The 20713-nt window shown below is 31.7% G+C and overlaps 2 protein-coding genes across 8 annotated transcripts; one reads left to right on the forward strand and one right to left on the reverse strand.

Moving 5' to 3' along the window:
• The first annotated feature begins 1808 nt into the window (after positions 1–1808).
• Positions 1809–6103, forward strand: LOC131601465 (probable pectinesterase/pectinesterase inhibitor 36). The gene is made up of 3 exons (XM_058873291.1): positions 1809–2301; positions 4337–4669; positions 5011–6103. Exons 1-3 carry the CDS (start codon positions 1851–1853, stop codon positions 5700–5702), a joined length of 1476 nt encoding a protein of 491 aa, XP_058729274.1. The 5' UTR covers positions 1809–1850; the 3' UTR covers positions 5703–6103.
• A 258-nt stretch (positions 6104–6361) lies between these two features.
• On the reverse strand, positions 6362–18768 carry LOC131601464 (uncharacterized). Of its 7 annotated transcripts, none has more exons than XM_058873286.1 (15): positions 18530–18768; positions 18066–18164; positions 14930–15055; positions 14682–14754; positions 14120–14514; positions 13534–13609; positions 12926–13368; positions 12178–12435; positions 9467–9727; positions 8814–9058; positions 8533–8736; positions 8354–8446; positions 7877–7984; positions 7382–7798; positions 6362–6828 (listed from the first exon to the last, which is right to left on the reverse strand). In XM_058873286.1, the coding sequence occupies exons 3-15, from the start codon at positions 15036–15038 to the stop codon at positions 6649–6651; spliced, it is 2862 nt and encodes a 953-aa protein (XP_058729269.1). In that variant the 5' UTR covers positions 15039–15055; positions 18066–18164; positions 18530–18768; the 3' UTR covers positions 6362–6648. The 7 variants fall into 7 exon arrangements, with proteins under 7 accessions (XP_058729269.1, XP_058729267.1, XP_058729268.1 ...); XM_058873284.1 differs by having other exon boundaries at positions 18066–18186; XM_058873285.1 differs by having other exon boundaries at positions 18066–18194.
• Positions 18769–20713: the final 1945 nt, after the last annotated feature.

The following is a 20713-nucleotide window of genomic DNA, read 5'->3' on the forward strand; positions in this document are numbered from 1 at the left end:
TAAGAACACAAAGAAGATTCTAAGACCTCGGGAACAAGCACAGACTTGTTCTAAGAAAACACATGATCCCGGAAAATGATGGAATGAAGATCGTCAAATGACAGAATGAATTATACCATAAAATTTATGCAATTTGACAGTTATCTTACACAAGAAGATTCTAAACCCCTCATAAACCATACAATCATCCTATAAACAGAGTCACACATTTTTACATATATTATATATCTATATATTATATGTCTGGTTTCCTTATTTGAACATTGAAGTGCATGTAAGTACCACCTTTTCCCTATGGTGTTAAATCATGCTTAAAATTTATTTTCTTTTTTAAAATCGCTCAAATCTGACCAACTTTAATTTTTCGAAAGACTCACTCCTCTTGAAAAGTATCAACACAAAAAAAAAAAAATATATATATATATATATATATATATATATATATATATATATATATATATATATATATAAGAAAATTGAATTAAAAAAATTAAAATATGTTAACACAAAAACAACCGCAACCACAAACTTTTGGTGTGGTGGGAGTTACTCATAAACTTGTGTATTTAGGGTGATTGAAATTCAACTTGACACCAACCCCAAATCAATAAGTGAATAGTTAAAATAAATTAAGCAAAATCGACTCATAGTTAAAAAATATATATGTATCTATCTGATCAACTAGTCTGTTATTTACTCTTGTTTTGACATTACATTATATTATGAGAAATATATTAGAAATATTTGCATGAAAATAAACATAAATTCATATTCTTATCAATAACTAATAAAAGGAGAGAAAAATTAAAATTTATTTAAAATTTAATTTTTGTTTTAGTTGAATTCATATGATAGTTGTAATTAGGGCTGTTATTGGCTTCTGGATTCGAGAACCGGACCGGAAATCGGATCGGTGGAATCAGACAAATGGACCGGCCGAAATGTTACTCAGTACGGGAATAGATAATTTTTTATCCGATACCAAAAATGGATACTATATTGAATATTTATTGGATACTTTTGTCGGATATCCGAAATAACGGTCTGATTTCGATCCAAAAAATTGGTCCATCACTGTTTCGGTCCGGTCCGAATCTACCCGATACTTTTTCGATCCGACTCTCGGGATAGCAAATATCCGGACTGGACCGGACCGATAACATCCCTAGTTGTGATATTGAAAAAGAGAAAACTTTTTTTAATTAATAATAAAGTTGTAATTGGTTGTATAAAACCAAAATATTTCGTTCTTACAATATTTGCTTGTATTCAAAACGCCTATGTTTAAGTAACTCATTGGTCGAAGTTCTTCCAAAAGATTTTATTTTAAAGAAAAAATTCTTACAATTCTTTAATTTATATTAAATATGTTTTACACTTAACTTTTAAAAAAAATAAAACTATAAAAATTTGAAAGAAAAAAAATAGCTTTAACTACAATACAAATCTTCTTTCTAGTATTATTTTTTTTTCCCTATCAAAAATATGTGCTAACCGTTGGTTGATATTTATTGCTTTAAAAAATGTAATAGAATTCTACTTATGGTACTACAATTTATGATATTCATATAATGACAAATATTCCTTATACAATCGACTTTATCATCTTAACAAAAGAAACATTCTTCTTTCATATAAAGAAAAAACAATTTTCAGAAATTTTATTTACTTGAAAGTAATTTCGATGTACCAAGATACTACAAATGTCACCTAGGTTAGGCAACAAGTTTGAGTGACACATGGCTAGTAATCCATGTGTTTATGCTTCCTCAGCTGGCTATAAATCAAGCCATGCAATGCAAGTAACTCATCACTCATCAAACTTCTCAAATATAAACAAACAATAAAAAATGACAACCTATGCCACCGTTTTGTTTCTCCTCTTTGTCATGTTCATAACCACTTCCTTTTGTCTCCAAGAAATGGAGATTCTCCAAATGGCCAAAACACAAGTTTCACAAGCCATGAATTGGGTTGATAACTCTTTGAAGTTGCATGGCTTGGAGAGTGTGAGTATGGTCTCATCATTGAATCAAACAAGTGGTTTGGGTTTGAGAGATTGTGCTAAACTTTATGAGGAGAGTGAGTTTAGACTTAGGGATATGATGGTTGGAAGAAGGGGTTATAGTAGAGATGATGCTCTTATTTGGGTGAGTGCTTTGATGACAAATCATAGGACTTGTTTGGATGGGTTGAAGGAAAAAGGGTATGTTGGAGATAATCATGTTTTGGGTAGAAACTTGACAAGTTTGCTTGGCCAAATGCTTGTTTTGTATTCAAATAACAAAGTCAAAGGCAAAGGTAATAAGTTATTATTATAACTTATTTATTTTATTAAAAAAATATATTATAACTTAATACTACCTTTTTTTCTTTATAAAAGAAACAACTCACTAAAAAAGTTAGGTTCATTAAATAATTAATATATTTTATTTCTTTATATATTAAATATTTAATAAACCTAAAAAAATATAGAGAAGAAGTAGAGGAAGTAGTCAATTTTGTTTATTGTAGTCCAAAACTATTGTCCTTTCTTACATTTTCAAATTATTTTTTATTCAATCTGTTTGGTTCTTTGTCACAAAAATTAATTTATAAATTTGATTTTACTTAAAATTTTCAATTGAATTTAAAATAAATTAAATTTAAATACATTTTACAAAAAATGAATTCAACAATTTAAGTGTGAAATTTAATTTTCAAATCTATAAAACTAAACTTCAAACTAGAGACAAAATTAGTTTTACTCAATAAACAAATAAATAAGTCAAAATTAATATAAATATTTATAATCAATTTTAATTGATTCAAATATAAAATCAATTAGACTTAGAAGAAATTTCTCATATGTATAATTTATATTTCTTTAAAAGAAATGGAACGGTTATTATAAAAATAAAAATAAAAATAGAAGTACTAATACTAATTAGATATTTATACATTAATTAAATCCATAAAAAAAATACAGATATATCTTTCTTAAGAAATATGGAAAGGTCGTATAATGGATAAATACTAGTATAATTTTATATTAACTAAGCTTCATCTACTTGTCAGTGCACTAAATGTTACATCAATGACAAACTATATTTTCCCTTTTGTTAGAGATTATATTGTTGATTTTCAATTTCTTTAACTTTAATTTCAACTAATTCATATTAGTTGAGTTATTTATCCTACCTTTCTTTATATGTAATATTAAGAAGATTTAAAAATATCTTTTTATAAACAACAATACAATATTATATCATAGTCAAAATTATTTAAAACAAAAATATAATTTTATAAATAAATACTATTTGAGCTATCCATTCTACATTCTCTATATATGTATAATTATTTATATATTTAAATATCATTCTTATCTACTGAGAATAATTTTATAAATATTTAAAATACATGGACTTTCGTTTAAATTCAAAAATATAGAATATTCACTTAAAACTTTATTCACGTAATTTCAACAATTTCACAACCTTAAAGTTTTTATAATTTTTAAAAAAATACATACATCTCATAAGCAGCATACAAAATATTTTTTCCCTGTATATTTCTCTATTATACTATTTTAAATGTTCATAGTTACTACAGCTATTATATGTTTACATTTTTTTAAATGATTATCTTCCTATTTCTACGTAATTACTTAACATATTATTATTTTTTATAAACTAACAACATATTTAATCTCTCAAAAAAAAACATTATTAAAAAACAAAACTTAAATGGATTATATCCATAAGCGGTGCGGCGTATAGAAGTGCTTATCAAAACGTACTTGTCCTTCAATCTTTTTCAGATTTGTCATTTTCTATTAACTACGTGTCTCAAATTGCTTCTACTTATGTATATAGCATAACAATTTTCAAAAATCTCAACATGTTTATCAAAAGTCAGAATATTGTCCTTTTACTATATCAAACAAACATAAGAAATCAAAAAAAGCTGACTAGAATATGCATTATCCATTAATCAAAAAAAGCTGACTAGAATATGCATTACCCTAATGGATAGTTCTTCATGTCATATGTTTGAAACCGATACTCTATTTGTGATTGAGAAAATGTATTAGCCCGGTGGCACTGACACCTCTGTAGTTCTGTAAATGTCATGTTATTTTTGAAACTGACACTAATACTTGTGATTACGAATATGCATTAACATGGCTCTGACAGTAATATTTATGATTATGTTTAATTTATTATTTTTTTAAATTATTATAACACTGTGACGTTTAATTTATTATTTTTCTTAATTATTATTAGTGATTGACTCGTGTTTTATGCTTCTTAGATTATTACTATATACCTTATTAGTTCTTGTTTTGTTTTTTCAGAGCAATCTCAAAGAATTACAATATTAGAAGAAAACAATGGACTTTTAGAATCATGGAGTGTTGCAAACCATGAAGCAGATTTCACAGTGGCACAAGATGGTTCTGGAAATTATAGAACAATAAAAGAAGCAGTGGATGCACTTGCTTCAAGGGGGCATAGTCGTCCTTCAAGAGTTGTTATACATGTGAAAGCAGGAGTGTACCATGAAAAAGTTGAGATTGGAAGTAAGTTGCATAATGTTATGTTTGTTGGAGATGGAATTGACAAAACTGTTGTCACTGGAAATAGGAATTTTAAGAGTGGTTCCAGCACTCTTAACTCTGCCACATTTGGTACGTTATTTTAAATTACTTCTCATCTCTAAAGCAGATCTGACACTCTAACATTATTAATGTATAAAATATAAAAATTGACGTTCACACTTCTACATACATGAATAATATTTAATCTTTATTTACCTGACACGTATTGTCTGACACGTATCAGACACAGACACCAGACATAACTGACACATATCATATATATTGTCTGATACGTGACATATTTATTTAACTGACACATATCATATATATTGTCTGATACGTATCAGACACCAGACACCAGACTAAGTATCATGTGTCAGGTGTCAGTTGAATATGCTAACATGATTTGGTTACGAATATGCATGAAACAGATGTATCAGGGGATGGATTTTGGGCACGAGACATGACATTTGAGAACACAGCCGGACCACAAAACCACCAAGCAGTAGCCCTGAAGGTAAGTTCAGACTTATCAGTCTTCTACAGATGCAGCTTCAAAGCCTATCAAGACACACTCTACCTATTCTCGAATCGACAATTCTACCGCGACTGTCACATCTACGGCACAATCGACTTCATATTCGGGGACGCGGCCGCCGTACTCCAAAACTGCGACATTGTCGTCCGAAAACCAATGAGTTACCAATCAAACTTCATCACAGCTCAAGGACGCGACAATCCCAACGAACCGACCGGATTTTCGATACAAAACTGTCGGGTTAGGCCGGATTCGGAGTTTGCTACGGTGAAGGGTTCTGTGGAGACTTATTTAGGTAGGCCTTGGAAGAAGTATTCAAGGACAGTGTTTATGAAAAGTGATTTGGATGGTTTGGTTCATCCTAAAGGGTGGGGTGAATGGGAGGGGAGTTTCGCGATTTCGACTTTGTTTTATGGGGAGTATATGAATACTGGAAATGGTGCTGCTACTGGAAATAGGGTTAGTTGGCCTGGTTTTCATGTGTTGAAGAGTGTTGAGGAAGCTTCTCCTTTTACAGTTAGTAGGTTTTTGCAAGGTGGGAATTGGATTTCAGCTTCTGGGGTGCCATTTGATTCTGGAATTTGAATTGGGAAAAGAACTTATGTATTAATAATAATATGCTATATAGGAGTTAGTTTAATAATGTGAATGTTAGTTTCAAATCTTCATTTTATGATTAAATGGATTCGTGCGAAAGCCATTATATTCTCACTAAAAAACCCGGGAAGTCTGATGCTGGTAAAAGACAAGCATTTCCTAGGTTGAAATGTAAAATAAGTGATCAACACAAGAAGCTATATGAAAGTTGACGCGTGATGAGGTAAAGTAAGGATTATCAAACTTTCAAATCAGAGTAAATTTAAGAATTTTGATTTATACCACACCAACAAACAATATTTAAGTTGATCGACATCAACTTTTGCTGATTATTGTGTCAAAAATGTTTGGAGTCTTTGAAGTTCTGCATAAAATTCCTATTTTAGAAATTCAAAGTTTATCATATATCCTCTCTCCAGCCAATATTTTAAATAAAATATTCGCTTTTCAAATTAAATAAATATATCTAATATATAGTCTAAAAAGTCTTCTTTTTTTTTTACTTGTACATTTATTTTTACCTACGGCAACAGTCTGTCTAAACCGGTGTGAGTATTGTAAAAAGAACAAACAAAAACTGTTGTCACTAACTTTGGAGAACAGTTTTATCAGATAAAGTATTCTTATGTAGCATGAACCAAATTAAATGTCAAAACAAACTACTATTAAATCGATAAGCAACTTTGAACTACTATTATTAGATAAGTAACTGAATTATTGAGAACTACTTATAATAACCAAACGGCTTTGTTAAGCTGGAGTAACTTTGGCAAAAAAATAGACCATAATGTTAGCTTCTCTTTTAAGTGATGACAGCCAAAACTACTACAAAAAGATCTATATAACTTGCAGATTCTATTATCAGCCCAAAGTAGAAAGGACAGTGTTTCCGTTCTTATCACAAAAGAAAATGAAAAGCCCCAGCATTGATGAATCAGTCTGTATAGTCTTCATCTTCTTCCGAGTCATTGTATAATTGTTCTTCATCTTCTTCTTCTTCTAAGTCATCGTACAACTGTTCTTCATCTTCCTCTTCCAAGTCATCGTACAATTGTTCATCATCATCTTCCAAGTCATCATTCGATTGTTCTTCCCGCATAGCGATATGATTTACCTACAAGATAAAAATACTAAAATCAGCAAGCAAAAAACAGCTTAGAATTAGTCATCAATCAGATTTTACTACTAGTAAGTGTATACAGCGCTCTTAAATCAACACTTTAGCTCTCAATGAGGGTAACCAGCATTCCATGCGGTAATGATTTATACGGACAAAAGAATGATAATAAATGTAATCCATTCCTAAGCGGGCGAAACAAGACCCCGCGAGTAGCATCCAAAAAAAATATTCTTTTGTTTTCTGATAAATGTCATACTCATAAAAAAAAATACATAATAGATTCTTTATAAGGAACCAACCAACAAGGGAAATAGATTTGGGACATTTGAGTATCTTTAGAGTCCAATGAGAGTCTAAATTGTGTCAAAGCAAAAGAAAAAAATGGGACACTTGTCTGACACTCGCAAGTGTCATACAGGTGTTGGACACTGGGACACGCCTCATCTCAGAGGTGTCCATGCTTCACAACAGTGGAGGAATTGTGGTAAGAAATGAAAGGTTGAAACTATTGAGACAAATTATTGTTTCAACTGTAAGGAAAGCGTACCGCATGATTATTTAGGGCATGGGCAGATGCAGATGAATGCAGAGCATTGTTATTTTCATTTGGGGTTGATAACAAAGCTACCAAATCCCCCATATCATGTCCTGAGTTGCTTTGGTTTATTAGCATGACCCTTAGAAGAACTTCCAATTTTCTCTCTATTGCTGCCATCTCTTCACTGTGTTTAGTCTCCAACATTTCATGTTTTACCCTCATTTCTTGAATCTTTTCATTTAAATGTTTAACTTCAGCAGCATGCTTCATTTCAATTTCTGCTATTTCTTTATTTCTTTTCAAGAGAGAAGGTGTTGTAACTCTTCCATGGCACCGCATTCTTCCTGGTTTTTCTTTGCCAAAGACAGTTTGAAATGCCTCGTCCGAAGACTGACCAGAATTTATAATCAAATCTTTAAGATTTGTCTAGCAAAATCAAAGCAACATTAGTTAAGCAAATAGATAATTATATTTGACTAGATAAAATTATGAAAAAAAACTTACGATTATGTTACTTGTAACTTGGTCTAGCTCACTTCCTCTCTTGCTTTGTCGTGTTTCAATAAAAACCTCAGCTTGAGTAGGAGCCTCTCTACCATCCTTGGCTGCACGCTACATAAAGCAAAATATGATTTATTAATAGTAGTTAAAAATCATCACTGACAGTACAATTTAAATATTTGACATCCGAGGCAAGCTTCACAAGACCAAAATATGTAAACTTATTCCACTGAGGTTGTTGGTTTAAAGTGACAATAATATTAGTCATTCACATCCATTTCTTCTTCAACATCAGAATTTTCCCCTAGTAGTTGGTGTAGGTGGTTCCATTTCTTCAAGTGTGAGACATTTTCAGAAAGAAGTCTATTCAGTGGGGACTTAAATCCAATATGAAGCTTGCCCGGGATAGCAAAAAATCAAGCCATAACCAAACACCTAATAGAATTAACTTGTTCGCTAATAGTAGTAAAAATGAGATACCAGTTTTTCCCTTATGATAGCAAAGCTTATGGGACCCGCTCGATGTCTACATTTTTGTTGAGCTGTAATGTTAGCATTTTGACGACTAATTTTCTGCACTCATCAATGAGAAACTCAATTCATAAAATCTGAAAATAATAATGTAGAACAATTCACAATTCAAATTAAATTTATCTTACTTGAACAACTTCACAACTCCAATAATTCATTAATTTCCTAAAGTGAGCTTCTGGTATGTTATTTGGACGGCTTTTCAGCCGATCATGCAAGTTTTCATACTTAGTGAAATGATTTCTCTTAATAGAATATTTGTACCGCCTCCAAGCATCATTTACGATGGCATATACAACCTTCTCTCCTTTTTCTGGAACAATGTATTTTTTCTGCAAAGAAAAGGACGGTGATTAGACAAATATTTTTTATCAGAGTACTCAAACACACATACTACATGAGTTGATACATTGACATAAGCCCATATATTCTCCTTGTTTGGTATAGCCTTCCAATTAGTGTAAGTAAGAGGACATAAATCTGACATCCGTGCTACTGATCCCAAAAAATTGCTGAATTCAGAAACTATCTTTTGAGTTGGTCCAATGGGCTCTCCTTCTTCATTTAAGGTGATTTTTTGTCTTTCAGCAAGTGATCGGGCATGAATTTCCAAGCACCGTGTCCTTCCTCTTTTCCCTCTTTTTGATGTTTCGCCTAGTTAACAGTATAATAACAAGTTATATGTAAGACAAAAAAAGTAAATTGAGTTAACTATGATCATATGCATACACGTCGTTTGTACAGCATTTTTTGATTCGGACAGCATAAGATATATAAGGCTCGACCACCTCTATGATACAATGCAGTATAGAATATAGCAGAAAAACTAAAAGCAAACCCTATATAAAGTATAAAATCATCTGATTTCATATATGAATTAACAAACTGTAACAAAGGGGCTACCTTAATATAGAGAGGAGGAGCCTAACAATAGAACCCTATATGAATGTACAGCTGAAACAACTAAAAACTAACAGATAGCTAACCAAGAACTAACACAGAAAAAGTGAACAACTAAGGGAAGGTATAAGTGATGAAGATGAAACATAGTAGGGGTGTTACCTTCCATGGGATTGTTATTAGTTTTCCCACCGTCGTCATTTCCATAGTCAATATCACCCTCAACATCACCATCATTATTTTCATAGTTAATATCACCTTCAACTTCAAGTTGTGGCTTGTATATTTTTAAATAATCATCTAGTGACATTGATGGACACATTCGGGTAGTCTTTTGCTTCTTGAATGGTCCATGATCAATATGGTCCTTTTGGAACTGAGCAGAAGATCGATTGCTTAATCCACCAAAAAGACTGTGGTCCTCTAGTTTAGTTTTTCAACACATGAATCAAAGAATAACAAAGTTCAGTAAGTCAGTATTAACAGTATTAACAGTAAGACAGTCGAGTAACATGAGAGACAATACCCCAAAATATAGAATAAAATAAGGGAAAGAACAGTATTAGCAGTAAGTCAATTAGTTTACCATACAAAAAGCAATATCACTACTTCCTCCATTTCAAACATGCACATATCTCTAATTTCCAATTGTATTATACTCTCAAGCTTCTCTTTAGTGCAGTGTAATAATTTGAACTTGTTGGTTAATGCAGGGAGTAGAATGGGTTGTGTGTAGGGCAATTAAAAAGGCTAGTCCAAATCATAGGCCAGGTTTTGAACCATTGTTATAGTAATAGTGGTCAACAACCAGCATGAAGCAGCCAGCATAACAATTGCCTCACAAATGACGATTGCAGTGATGAAAGGAGCAATAATAATAATGGACGAGTAATGATTGGAAAAAACATGTTTGAAAACCTGGCCTGTGGTCTAGCTTTTATGTTGTATTTGAGTAGATCCTGCCACTAGGCCTTTCAAACTAATTTCTGATTTTTCTCATGCACACAAACCAGAGTCTAACCCAACCTTACATAGGAAACCAGAATCCAGTCCCATACAGCATAAAAAAATTCAACTCAATAACACCACCCCTACACACTATGAAGATTTACATCTTTCAATTGCCCTTAGAAAAGATACCAGAACCTGTACCAACAAGCTACTCTACCCCGTGGATAAGAACAATACTTGGGAATTGGGTCTTCTATCAAACGGAAGGAAAACACTGTGTAGGGTACGAATGGGTATACACTAAAAAATACAAGATTGATGGATCTATTGAGAGGTACAAGGCAAGATTAGTAGACAAAGTCATGGGGGAGTAACAATGTAGACATTATATGTGGATGACATTATAGTGAAGTACAAGGCAAGATTGATGGATCTAACGATGAACAGAGTGTTGACAACACGATGTAACTTGTAAGTCTGTTGAAAAAGGCTTTATATGAGCTTAAGTGGTTTTAGAGGTTTACTTGAATCATGATAGGTCTAGGCTTCGAACAAAGTCATGGGGGAGTAACGATGTTGTCATTATATGTGGATGACATTATAGTGAAGGGTGATGATGAAAATGAGCAATACTTGTTAGGATTAGGATAACATCTAGCCAATGAATTTGAGATCAAGACCTTGGGAAAATTGAAGTATTTCTTAAAAAATTTAATTGGCCCACTCCAAGAAAGGGACTTTCATTTCATATCCCAACAAAAATACATCATTGATCTTCGAGCAAGACAGCATGCAAGTTTACAAGTACACCAATAGATCAAAATTTGAAGTTACGGAACGCAGAAGAAAATATTGTTTGTTGTTGAAAGGCTCGTACTCCCTCTGTCCCATATTATAAGCAAATTTTACCTTTTTAGATTAATTGAATAACTAATGTATCGGGTCTATATATAGTCTAGGTACATTAATTATTGAATGAATCTAAAAAGGTAAAATTTGCTTATAATATGGGACGGAGGGAGTATATCCATCACATACTGGATCTAATGTTAATTTGTTGTAAGCCTAGTTAAGCAAGTTCTGCACCAACCAGAGGAGGTTCACTCCCAAGTCCCAAGCAGCACTCAAAATCGTGCAATAATTGAAAGGAACCCCTGGAATTGAAATTTTGTTTAAGGGAAATGGAGTGTGGGTCTTAAAGCATATACTGACGATGACTATGCAGGGTCAGTGGTGAATAGGAGATCAACTACATGATATTGCACTTTCCTATGTGAGTAAGAAACCAAGTGTGGTATCCAAGTCTAGTGTTGAAGTAGAATTTAAGGCAATGACACAAGGGATGTGTGAATTACTATGGTTGAAGATCATTTTGGAGGACTTGAAGATAAGATGGGATGAACGTATGAAACACTACTGTGAAAATTGATAACAGGTCTACTATTATCATAGCCCCTAATCAGTACTGCCAGACAGAACCAAGTATATTGAAGCTGACAGCCAGTGGCCTAACATGCACTCCATGTAATTACCTGTATAGCCCTGTAACATCTATATATAGAATAACATTGAGAGAGGGAGGAAGCCAAGAATTGTTGACATGAAGATCCTCTAACAAATGAGCTGAATAGTAACAACGTTTAAATTATTGTTTCCAAGCTCGGAATGGAAAACACCAATTCACGGGCTTGAGGGTGAGTGTCAAAATGAAGTCATTTTTATTATTATTACTAAGGGACATTCCTCAATTTATAGGGCTTTTGATGGAATATGAGTTTTAATTATGTTTCCTTATTTATCTTGCATCATATGAATATGTATATCATATTTATCATTTGTGATGACAATGATGAAATGTAAGTGATAATGATGAAATGTAAGTGATGATGATGAAACGAGTTGACAAGTAGGGGGGGTGCTACCTTCTATTGGATCATCATTAGTTTCCTTGCCATCATCACTTTCATAGTTAATGTCATCCTGAACATCACCATCATTATTTTCACAGTTAATACCCCCCTCGACTTCAAGTTGTTGCTTATTCCATTTAAAATAATCATCCAGAGACATTGATGGCCTCTTTCGAGTAGTCTTCTGCTTAGTAGATGATCCATGATCAACAAGGTTCTTTTGGAGTTGAGCAGAAGAACTGGTGCTTCCACCGAACATAGAGCGGCCCACTAGTTTGGTTTTTCAACACATGAAACAAACAATTAATTAGTTCAGTAAATCACTAATAACAGTAAGTCAGTAGCATAATATAAGAGTTAATACCCCAATACATAAAATAAGGGGTAAAAAAATTTTAGAGTAGACAAAGTTTGTCATGTGTAAAATCAAATCACTTCTTTCTATTCTACAAACTTTCTCCATTTTCAAACATGCACACTCTCTTTAATTTCTAAGTTTATTATAATCAAGCTTTTCTTTACTGTAATAATTTGAACTTGTTTGTTAGTGCACGAAGAAGGATGGGTTGTGTGCAGTGCATTAAAAAGCCTCCAAGTCACAGGCCAGGTTTTGAACCATTTTGCAATGGTAGAGTGATGGTAGTTAACAACCAGAATGTAGCAACCAAGAAAATCACAATGGCCTCACAGATGAAGATTGCAGTGATGAAAGGGGCAATAATGAAGGACAAGTAAAGATTAGCAAAGCATGTTTGAAAACCTGGCCTGCGATCATGCTTTTTATGTTGTATTTGAGTAGATCCTTCCACTTGGATTGAACTTCCAGTTGTAAATGATTGTTGTTTCCTTTTACCATGATTAGGAATGGATCTACCAGCAGTTTCTATAGTAGTCTTCATTGTTTTCTGAGTTTTTGCTTGCTTTAAAGTAGAATGCTGTATTTGAGCAGATCCTGCCACTGGGATTGAACTTCCAGTTGTCAATGATTGTTGTTTCCTTTTATCCTGTTTGAGAATGGATCTCCCGGCAGTGTCTATAGTATTCCTCATTGTTTTCTGATTTTTTGCTTGCTCTAAAGTAGAACTTTGCTCCATCCCCTGCTTTGGAGAACATTGTATGCTTCTCTTCGTTGTTTTAAAACTTCTCAACTTGCCTCGATACAATTCAGCATTGGACTTTATACTGTCTGGAACATCTACTAACCTTTATCAATTGAAAAGTATAATAATTAGTTGAAATTGTGATGACTGACTGAAGTATAATGTGTTCTAATAGCTGAAAAGGATTGCAATAAGTTCCTTCTTTTGATAATTCAACTCAGCCAACTGTTGGAGCAATGGTATTCCTGAAAAAAGACATTGCACTTACGGTTCTCCAGTAGTAGATAGCATGGGGCGTTTGAGTTGTGGACTAATGAAAACATCATCTCTTGACTTCTTTATCTCTATCAAGAACAAAAAATGGTTTTCAGCTGAAGAGAGAAATGTATACAATAGATGCCAAAAAAGAGAAAAAATGATGGAAACACTAAAATACATACATTAAATCACCAAAAAAAAACTTCAAGTTCAACAAAGTATGAAAAGTACAGAAACATGAAACATTATATACCCCGAAACATGGGGAAAACATTAATAAGCTCGGTAAGTCAGCATTAACAGTAAGACAATAGGGCTATCAATGAAAACCGGGATCACTTATTCCTATTCTAAAAACATGCTCAATTTTCAAACACACACACTCTCTTTAATTTCTAGTTTTATTATACTCTCAAGCTTCTCTTTACTGTAATAATTTGAACTTCTCAGTTAGTACAGGAAGAAGAGTGGGTTATGTGCAACCAGTATGTAGCAACCAAGAAAATCACAATGGCCTCACACATGAAGATTGCAGTGATGAAAAGGATGAACAATAATAATTGAATAGTAATGATTGGCAAAGCATGTTTGAAAACCTGGCCTGTGATCTTGCTTTTTATGTTGTATTTGAGCAGATCCTGCCACTTGAATTGAACTTCCAGTTGTAAATGGTTGTTGTTTCCTTTTGCCATGCTGGAGAATGGATCTCTCCACAGTGTCTGTAGTAGTCACTGTTGTTTTTTGATTTTTTGCTTTCTTTAAAGTTGAATGTTGTATTTGAGCAGATCCTCCCACTGGGATTGGACTTCCAGTTGTCAACGATCGTTGTTTCCGTTGACCATGCTTGAGAATGGTTCTGCCAGCGGTGTCCATAGTAGTCATTGTTGTTTTCTGATTTTCAGCTTGCTTTAAGGTGGAACTTTGCTCAATCCCCTGCTTTGAAGAACATCCATTGAAAAACATCTTTATAATTTCTGGAACATCTAGTACCCTTCATCAATTGAAATATGTAATTACTAGTAGAAATTTTGATAACTGACTGAAGTAAGCATAATATGTTCTAATAGCTGAAAAAGATTGCAATAAGTTCCTTATTTTGATAATTCAACTCAGCTATGCTGGAGCAATAGTGCTCCTGAAACAAGAAACTGAACTTACGGTTCTCCACTAGAAGATAGTATGGGTCGTTTGAGCTGTGAACTAACGTTAACATCATCTCTGGACATCTTCTCTGTCAGGAACAAAAAAATGGTTCTGAGTTGTAGAGATAAATGTATATACTAGATACCTATACAAATGATGGAAAAAACTAACAGTTCAATAAACTTACATATATTAAATCACCGGAAAAACAAACTTACAGTTCAATAAAGTATGAAAAGTACAGACATAAAACATTTATATACCATCACTGTTCAGTTTAACATGTGTCTCAACATCAGCCTTTTGTTCCCTATTACTTTGTTTCTTCTTTGCACCAAGTTGTACACCTTTCTTTCTCTTATTTACTTTCATTATGACGAAAATCCAATCTGTGAATCAACACAAACGCAATACACACATATAAACATAAATACATATATTGATTTAATTTAATACACACATACATTATACTTTGGGCTTTCTCTTGGAAATTTCATACATTTTTTGCCCATCGAGCTTACTTAAAGGAAACAAGTTAAAATAAAAAGGAATATCCAATTACCGTCACCTCTGTGGCAGATAATATTATGCAACAGAATATGGTAACCTAGGAAGCGCCGACACGCCAACCAGAAGGTGTGTCCCTGCACCGGACACGTATCGGACACTGACACGTATCAGACACTTTTTTGAAGTGTCCAACGGAAAAAAATAATTAAAATGTAACGGACAAGGATACGACACTATTTCAAATAACGGACACATCAATCTCTCAAATTCTCGGAATTTTAAAAGTGAGACAATACTGAGCAAGTGAGACAATACTGAGCAAGTGAGACAATACTGAGCAAAAAGTAACAGCTAATTTATTTTCTCTTCCTACACATACAAGCTAGAAATGAAAAGAAAATACAAATACATGAGAGAAAATAATACACGCTAGCACAAGATTATTGCGATGTTAAGTCTTCAGTAGTTTTTGGTGAATGAATATTGGATATGTTTATTATGTTCCAATCTATTATTCATGTCCTATTCATGGACAAATGATTCCTATTTCCTATTGCCTCTCCTATAGAATAGATAAGCTGATAAGTCTTTATACTGTCTATGCCAATAGTTAAATTAAAGGCTTAATACCCTTTTTAGTCCCGTATCTATACCTCTGGGTCCATTTTGGTCCTCTTTCTTTTAAAACGTCCTAGTCCCTTACGTTATCTAACACTGAGGTGGATTGTCCTTTTCATCACCTTCTTCGTTGATGCTGACGTGGCATATAGTTCATAAAAAATCCAAGCAAAATTCTGAAAAATTTACCTTAGCCTAGAATCAAACCAAGAACATTATACTTGCATGACAATATGAAGTACCACTAGGCCAATTAATCATTGATGATTTAAATTACATCTAATTTTATATTAAGTCAGGCTCCTGGACCAAGTTTTGTCAAGTCAATCAAATAAATCCATCGCTTGAAATTCATCCACCAAAACACCATAATTATTCGGCCAAATCAATCTAAGATTCAGATCAATAGCACAAACCGAAAGCCCTGCCTCAAAAACCTGTTGTGCTACCGCATGACCACCTCCCACAACTACAAGATCCACAACAGTTCCCTTTGTTGAATCAAACAAAGGAAGTCCAAAATCCAAAATCTCTTTCTTAAATTCAGGAACAAGCTCCAAAAGGGCACTGCTACTAGCCCTCAAAATAGGTTTTTTCTTTGAACCAAATCTAACTTCATGGCTTTGTAAGTTAAATGAACCTGAATAATTAGCCAATTTTTCTGAATAACCATGAAGTAGGTGTAAAAATTGAAGCTTGTTTGGTGTTTTGAGCAAAGTATCCATAGTTATCATATGAAATTATACAACCCTAAAAAGTCAGACTCAAAACACCATCTGGGTCACAGAATATTCCAAAAAAATCTAAACTTTATTGAATTAATTTCATAAACTTGATGCAGCAATAAAAATGGAAGAACCGTAATTATGAAAGTAAGCAATAATTTTTGAAGTAAAGATTATGGCTTACCGTTGTGAAGAAAAAGTGGCGAGAACGAAGCATTGTGATGAATTGCATATAGCCATAAGGATTAATGGTAAAGGTCGTGTGGCCACTAGACACCAGATTTCAACTACAGTTTGAAGTGGATCATCTTTTATTAATTTAATTTTATTTGTTTAAGATTTTTTATAAATAAAAAATTGGGAAATTGTTAGTGTTTGTTTGGTGGGGAGTCTGCATCAACGAAGAAGAAGATGATGAATAGGACAATCCACCTCAGCTGACACGTCATTTTCACTAACGCCGTTTGACAATATTTGACGGAAAGGATTAGTTTGATACTGTTTGACAATGTAAGGGACCAACTTGAACGTTTTAAAAGAAAGATGATCAAATTGGACCTAGAGGTATAAGTACGGGACTAAAAAGGGTATTAAGCCTAAATTAAATGTGCAAATATACAATAAGGCAATTATAGTTAAATGTGCAAATTTACAATAAGACAATTATACTATGACAAAATATGCAGTCCTCAATTGAAACCCAAGAGAGGTGGTAAGGTGATATGGTGGCTGGAATATATGGTGGCGGAGAGAGAATTGTCTCTTTTCTGAGGAGCTTTGCTCTGGGATTGCAGGGGTTTATCTTCTGTAATAGTTACTGTTTTTCCATTAATAATACAATTCATTTTCTTTTGAATATTGGATTCCTAACAGAGGCGGTGAGTTGTGTCTTTAACTAAGTAAAGGTAGCGAGGTTTTATTGCTTTAGGTATTATATATAACACCACTAACCGCTCAACCACTTCATATTTTGTATTTTTGTATTTTTTTTAATGATTTAAAAGTTTGGCCACCATTTCAGGTTATGTAATTTTTTTAAGGTTTTAAAATTTTGGTCACCACTAAAAGTACAACATCACTATTTATTACGTACTGTACCGGTAATATTCAATGTATCAAAATGCACCGATATCTATTTTGTCAATGCCAAATAGCACCAACCCCCTAAAATGCTATACAAGTATGGCGGATAGCGGGATAGCCGCTATTACAAAGACTAAAAACCAGTGTGCAAAGTAAACATAAATACTCAAAAATAGAAAAAATAAATAAAATTATAGAGACCTTCATATACTTAATAATTAAAGAACTTAAAGTAAAAAGCAATAAAAATAAAACAGAGAAGAAAAACATAACATAACTGAACCAAAAGTTGGAAGAACATAACAATTGTTTGTGTCTTTGTGAGCAAGAACATAACAGAATGAAGAACATAACTTAACTCTTAAAAGTGTCTAAATTTGGAAAATATCCCTAGTAAAGACATGGTTTTTTAAATTAAGGTTTTAAGAAATTTCGCCCTAAAATTCTAATAACTGTTGCTTACCGGTTTCGGGCGCAATTAGCTGCCGCTACACCCACTATTGCTAATGGTGTCACGTTAAACGCTATCACCCCAACCGCTACGCTATTCCGCTGTTGTGTGCTATTGACAACATAGGATTCATCTACAAATCTTAGAATTAAATCCAATTACACTGTCTTTGGTGAAGGACGAAGGTTGTATTGCAACAAAAACTAAAAGTGGATGGAATGAGTATGAAATTAAAGTTGAAAGGCATCACAATACATAATAAACTACCAAGAACCTAAGTAACAACAAATAGAAAATCTAACAAAGTTAAACTAAAATCAAAACCCTAAGCAATGTTAAAATCTACTTCATCAATACATAAAATCAATTGAATCAGAAAACATGTGTTCAGAAACAGTGAAATTGACTTGAACTGAACCTGAAAAATAACCGAAAAGGAACTACTAGATAACAGCATCAGTGATATCATCACATACCTCAACAATCGATTCTGAAATCGAATTGAAAAGCGCTCAGTGAAAAATGCGAGAGTAGCGGAAGGTCAGCAACGCGTGAATGCTCGATGAAGAAATGTGCGAGAGATTCTGCGATCTTATGTTAGGTTTAGGGTTCTGCGATTTTGTTACGATTGGTTAGATGACGCGCGAGAAAATTAGAGTAAATATATTTTGTGCGCCAATGCCGAACACAAACACATTGTACTTGTGCTGTTTCAATCTACTTAATCTAAATGCAAGGTTGTCATGATGGCAACCTTGAAACCCTAATGCTTATGTGGCATGGTTTTAGCAACTTTGAACACAACTCTAAGCTATGTGGCATGATTTTAAAATTTTCAATTTTTATATCCCATTTTTTTTTAATAATATTATTAAAACCATTGTTCTAACCATTAATTTATCTCTACATTAAAAATAAATAATAATAATAATAATAATAATAATAATAATAATAAACAACTAGCACTATTAATAATAATAATAATAATATAAATAATATATAATAATTTGATGCAATGTATAACATGGGGATACCAAACAACAAAACTATTGAAAATTCGATTAAATTTGATAATATATAAATAATAATAAAATAATATAAATAATATATAATAATAATATAATATTTATCTAATAATAATAAATAATAAATAATAATAATAATCATATAATATCCATCTACAACTATTATAAATAATAATAATATAATATTTAATTACCACTATTAAAAAATATATAAATAAAAACTATTATGGAAAATAATTAATCATAATAATTATAATCATAATAACTATAAAAACAAAAACAATAATATTATATTGAGCCACGGCTATAATTTTTTTAAAATATAATAAATTCAGAATAATAATAATAATAATAATAATAATAATAATAATAATAATAATAATGTAATATTCATTCACCACAATTAATAATAATATAAATAATATATAATATTATAGTATTCAGTTATAATAATAAAATATAATAATAATAATGATAATTATTATTATTATTATTATAATAATAATATTAATAATAAGATAATATCCAACTACCACTGTTATGAATAATAATAATAATTATTATATAATATTCAATTACAACTATTAAAAATCTCAAAATAATAATTGTTTTTAAAAAAATTAATTATAATAATCATAATGAAAATAAATAATAATAATAATATAATATTGAGCCAACACTATGAAAAATAAAAAAATGATAATATTAGGATTTAAATTATACAGAACCATTGAAATAAAAAAAAATCGATGCAAGATATAACATAGGGATGCCAAACAGCAAATTTATTGAAAATCATTAAATTTGATAACCTCTCAAAATTTTAAAGTCAGTTGTTGTATAACAATCAATTAAAATCAATTATCAATAATTAATAGTATTCAATCAAATCACTTTTCTTTTAATGTCAAAATTTCTATGTTACAAAATAAATAACGCATTCAATAAAAACGTTATTAAGTTTTATACGTAATAATTAGTTATTAGTTTTCGGTTACTAAATCACAATATCTTTTATTTATCTCTATTTATATAGCTCAGTTAAATCATAATATTGTTCTCAATTTAAAAAAAGAAAGAAATTCATAGTAAACTGCAACAAGTCTCTCCATCAAGGACATGAAGAAAAAAAACCATCTTCACTGTTGTCACAAAAAACACAAGTCTTTCCATCAAATAAAATGTATCTTCATTATTTAAGAAATTATGAGAGTTATTTATATTATTATTTTTATTTGATTTCATATTGTTTCTTTCTATTTTCTATGATTTTAATTTTAATTTCAATTTATAGGATTGATCTTTTTTTTTTTTTATAATTTGCTATTTCAATCTGATGTGGATGTACACATACAATTTTAAATTTTTGTTTAAGATTCGTATGTTTTGCAGATTTGTAAAATGAAACAAAGATAGTTGTTATGACAAGAACAATTGGCAATGAAATATGAGTTTAAACAACTAAAATCAAGAGTATCATACAAAATAAATGTCATATACATTAAAGAGAGTAAATTGGTAAATATTTCTCTCTCTTTAGGGTTGATCTATTGTTTATACTTTGCTAATTCAATCCTATGTTAACGTTCACGTACAACTTTAAATTTTTGTTAAAGATTCATGTGTTTTGTAGAT

Source organism: Vicia villosa, linkage group LG5 (assembly GCF_029867415.1).
Source record: "Vicia villosa cultivar HV-30 ecotype Madison, WI linkage group LG5, Vvil1.0, whole genome shotgun sequence".
Classification (NCBI taxonomy): Eukaryota; Viridiplantae; Streptophyta; class Magnoliopsida; order Fabales; family Fabaceae; genus Vicia; species Vicia villosa.

Bases quoted from the DNA above. Each gene is read 5' to 3' on its own strand.
- LOC131601465 (XM_058873291.1), top strand. From the start codon at position 1,851: ATGACAACCTATGCCACCGTTTTGTTTCTCCTCTTTGTCATGTTCATA. The intron at 2,302-4,336 runs GTAATAAGTTAT...TTGTTTTTTCAG, and splicing joins TAACAAAGTCAAAGGCAAAG to AGCAATCTCAAAGAATTACA. The intron at 4,670-5,010 runs GTACGTTATTTT...TGCATGAAACAG, and splicing joins TCTTAACTCTGCCACATTTG to ATGTATCAGGGGATGGATTT.
- LOC131601464 (XM_058873286.1), bottom strand. From the start codon at position 15,038: ATGAAAGTAAATAAGAGAAAGAAAGGTGTACAACTTGGTGCAAAGAAG. The intron at 14,515-14,681 runs GTAAGTTCAGTT...CAATTGATGAAG, and splicing joins CTATCTTCTAGTGGAGAACC to GGTACTAGATGTTCCAGAAA. The intron at 9,728-12,177 runs GTAGCACCCCCC...AAACTAAACTAG, and splicing joins TAATGATGATCCAATAGAAG to AGGACCACAGTCTTTTTGGT.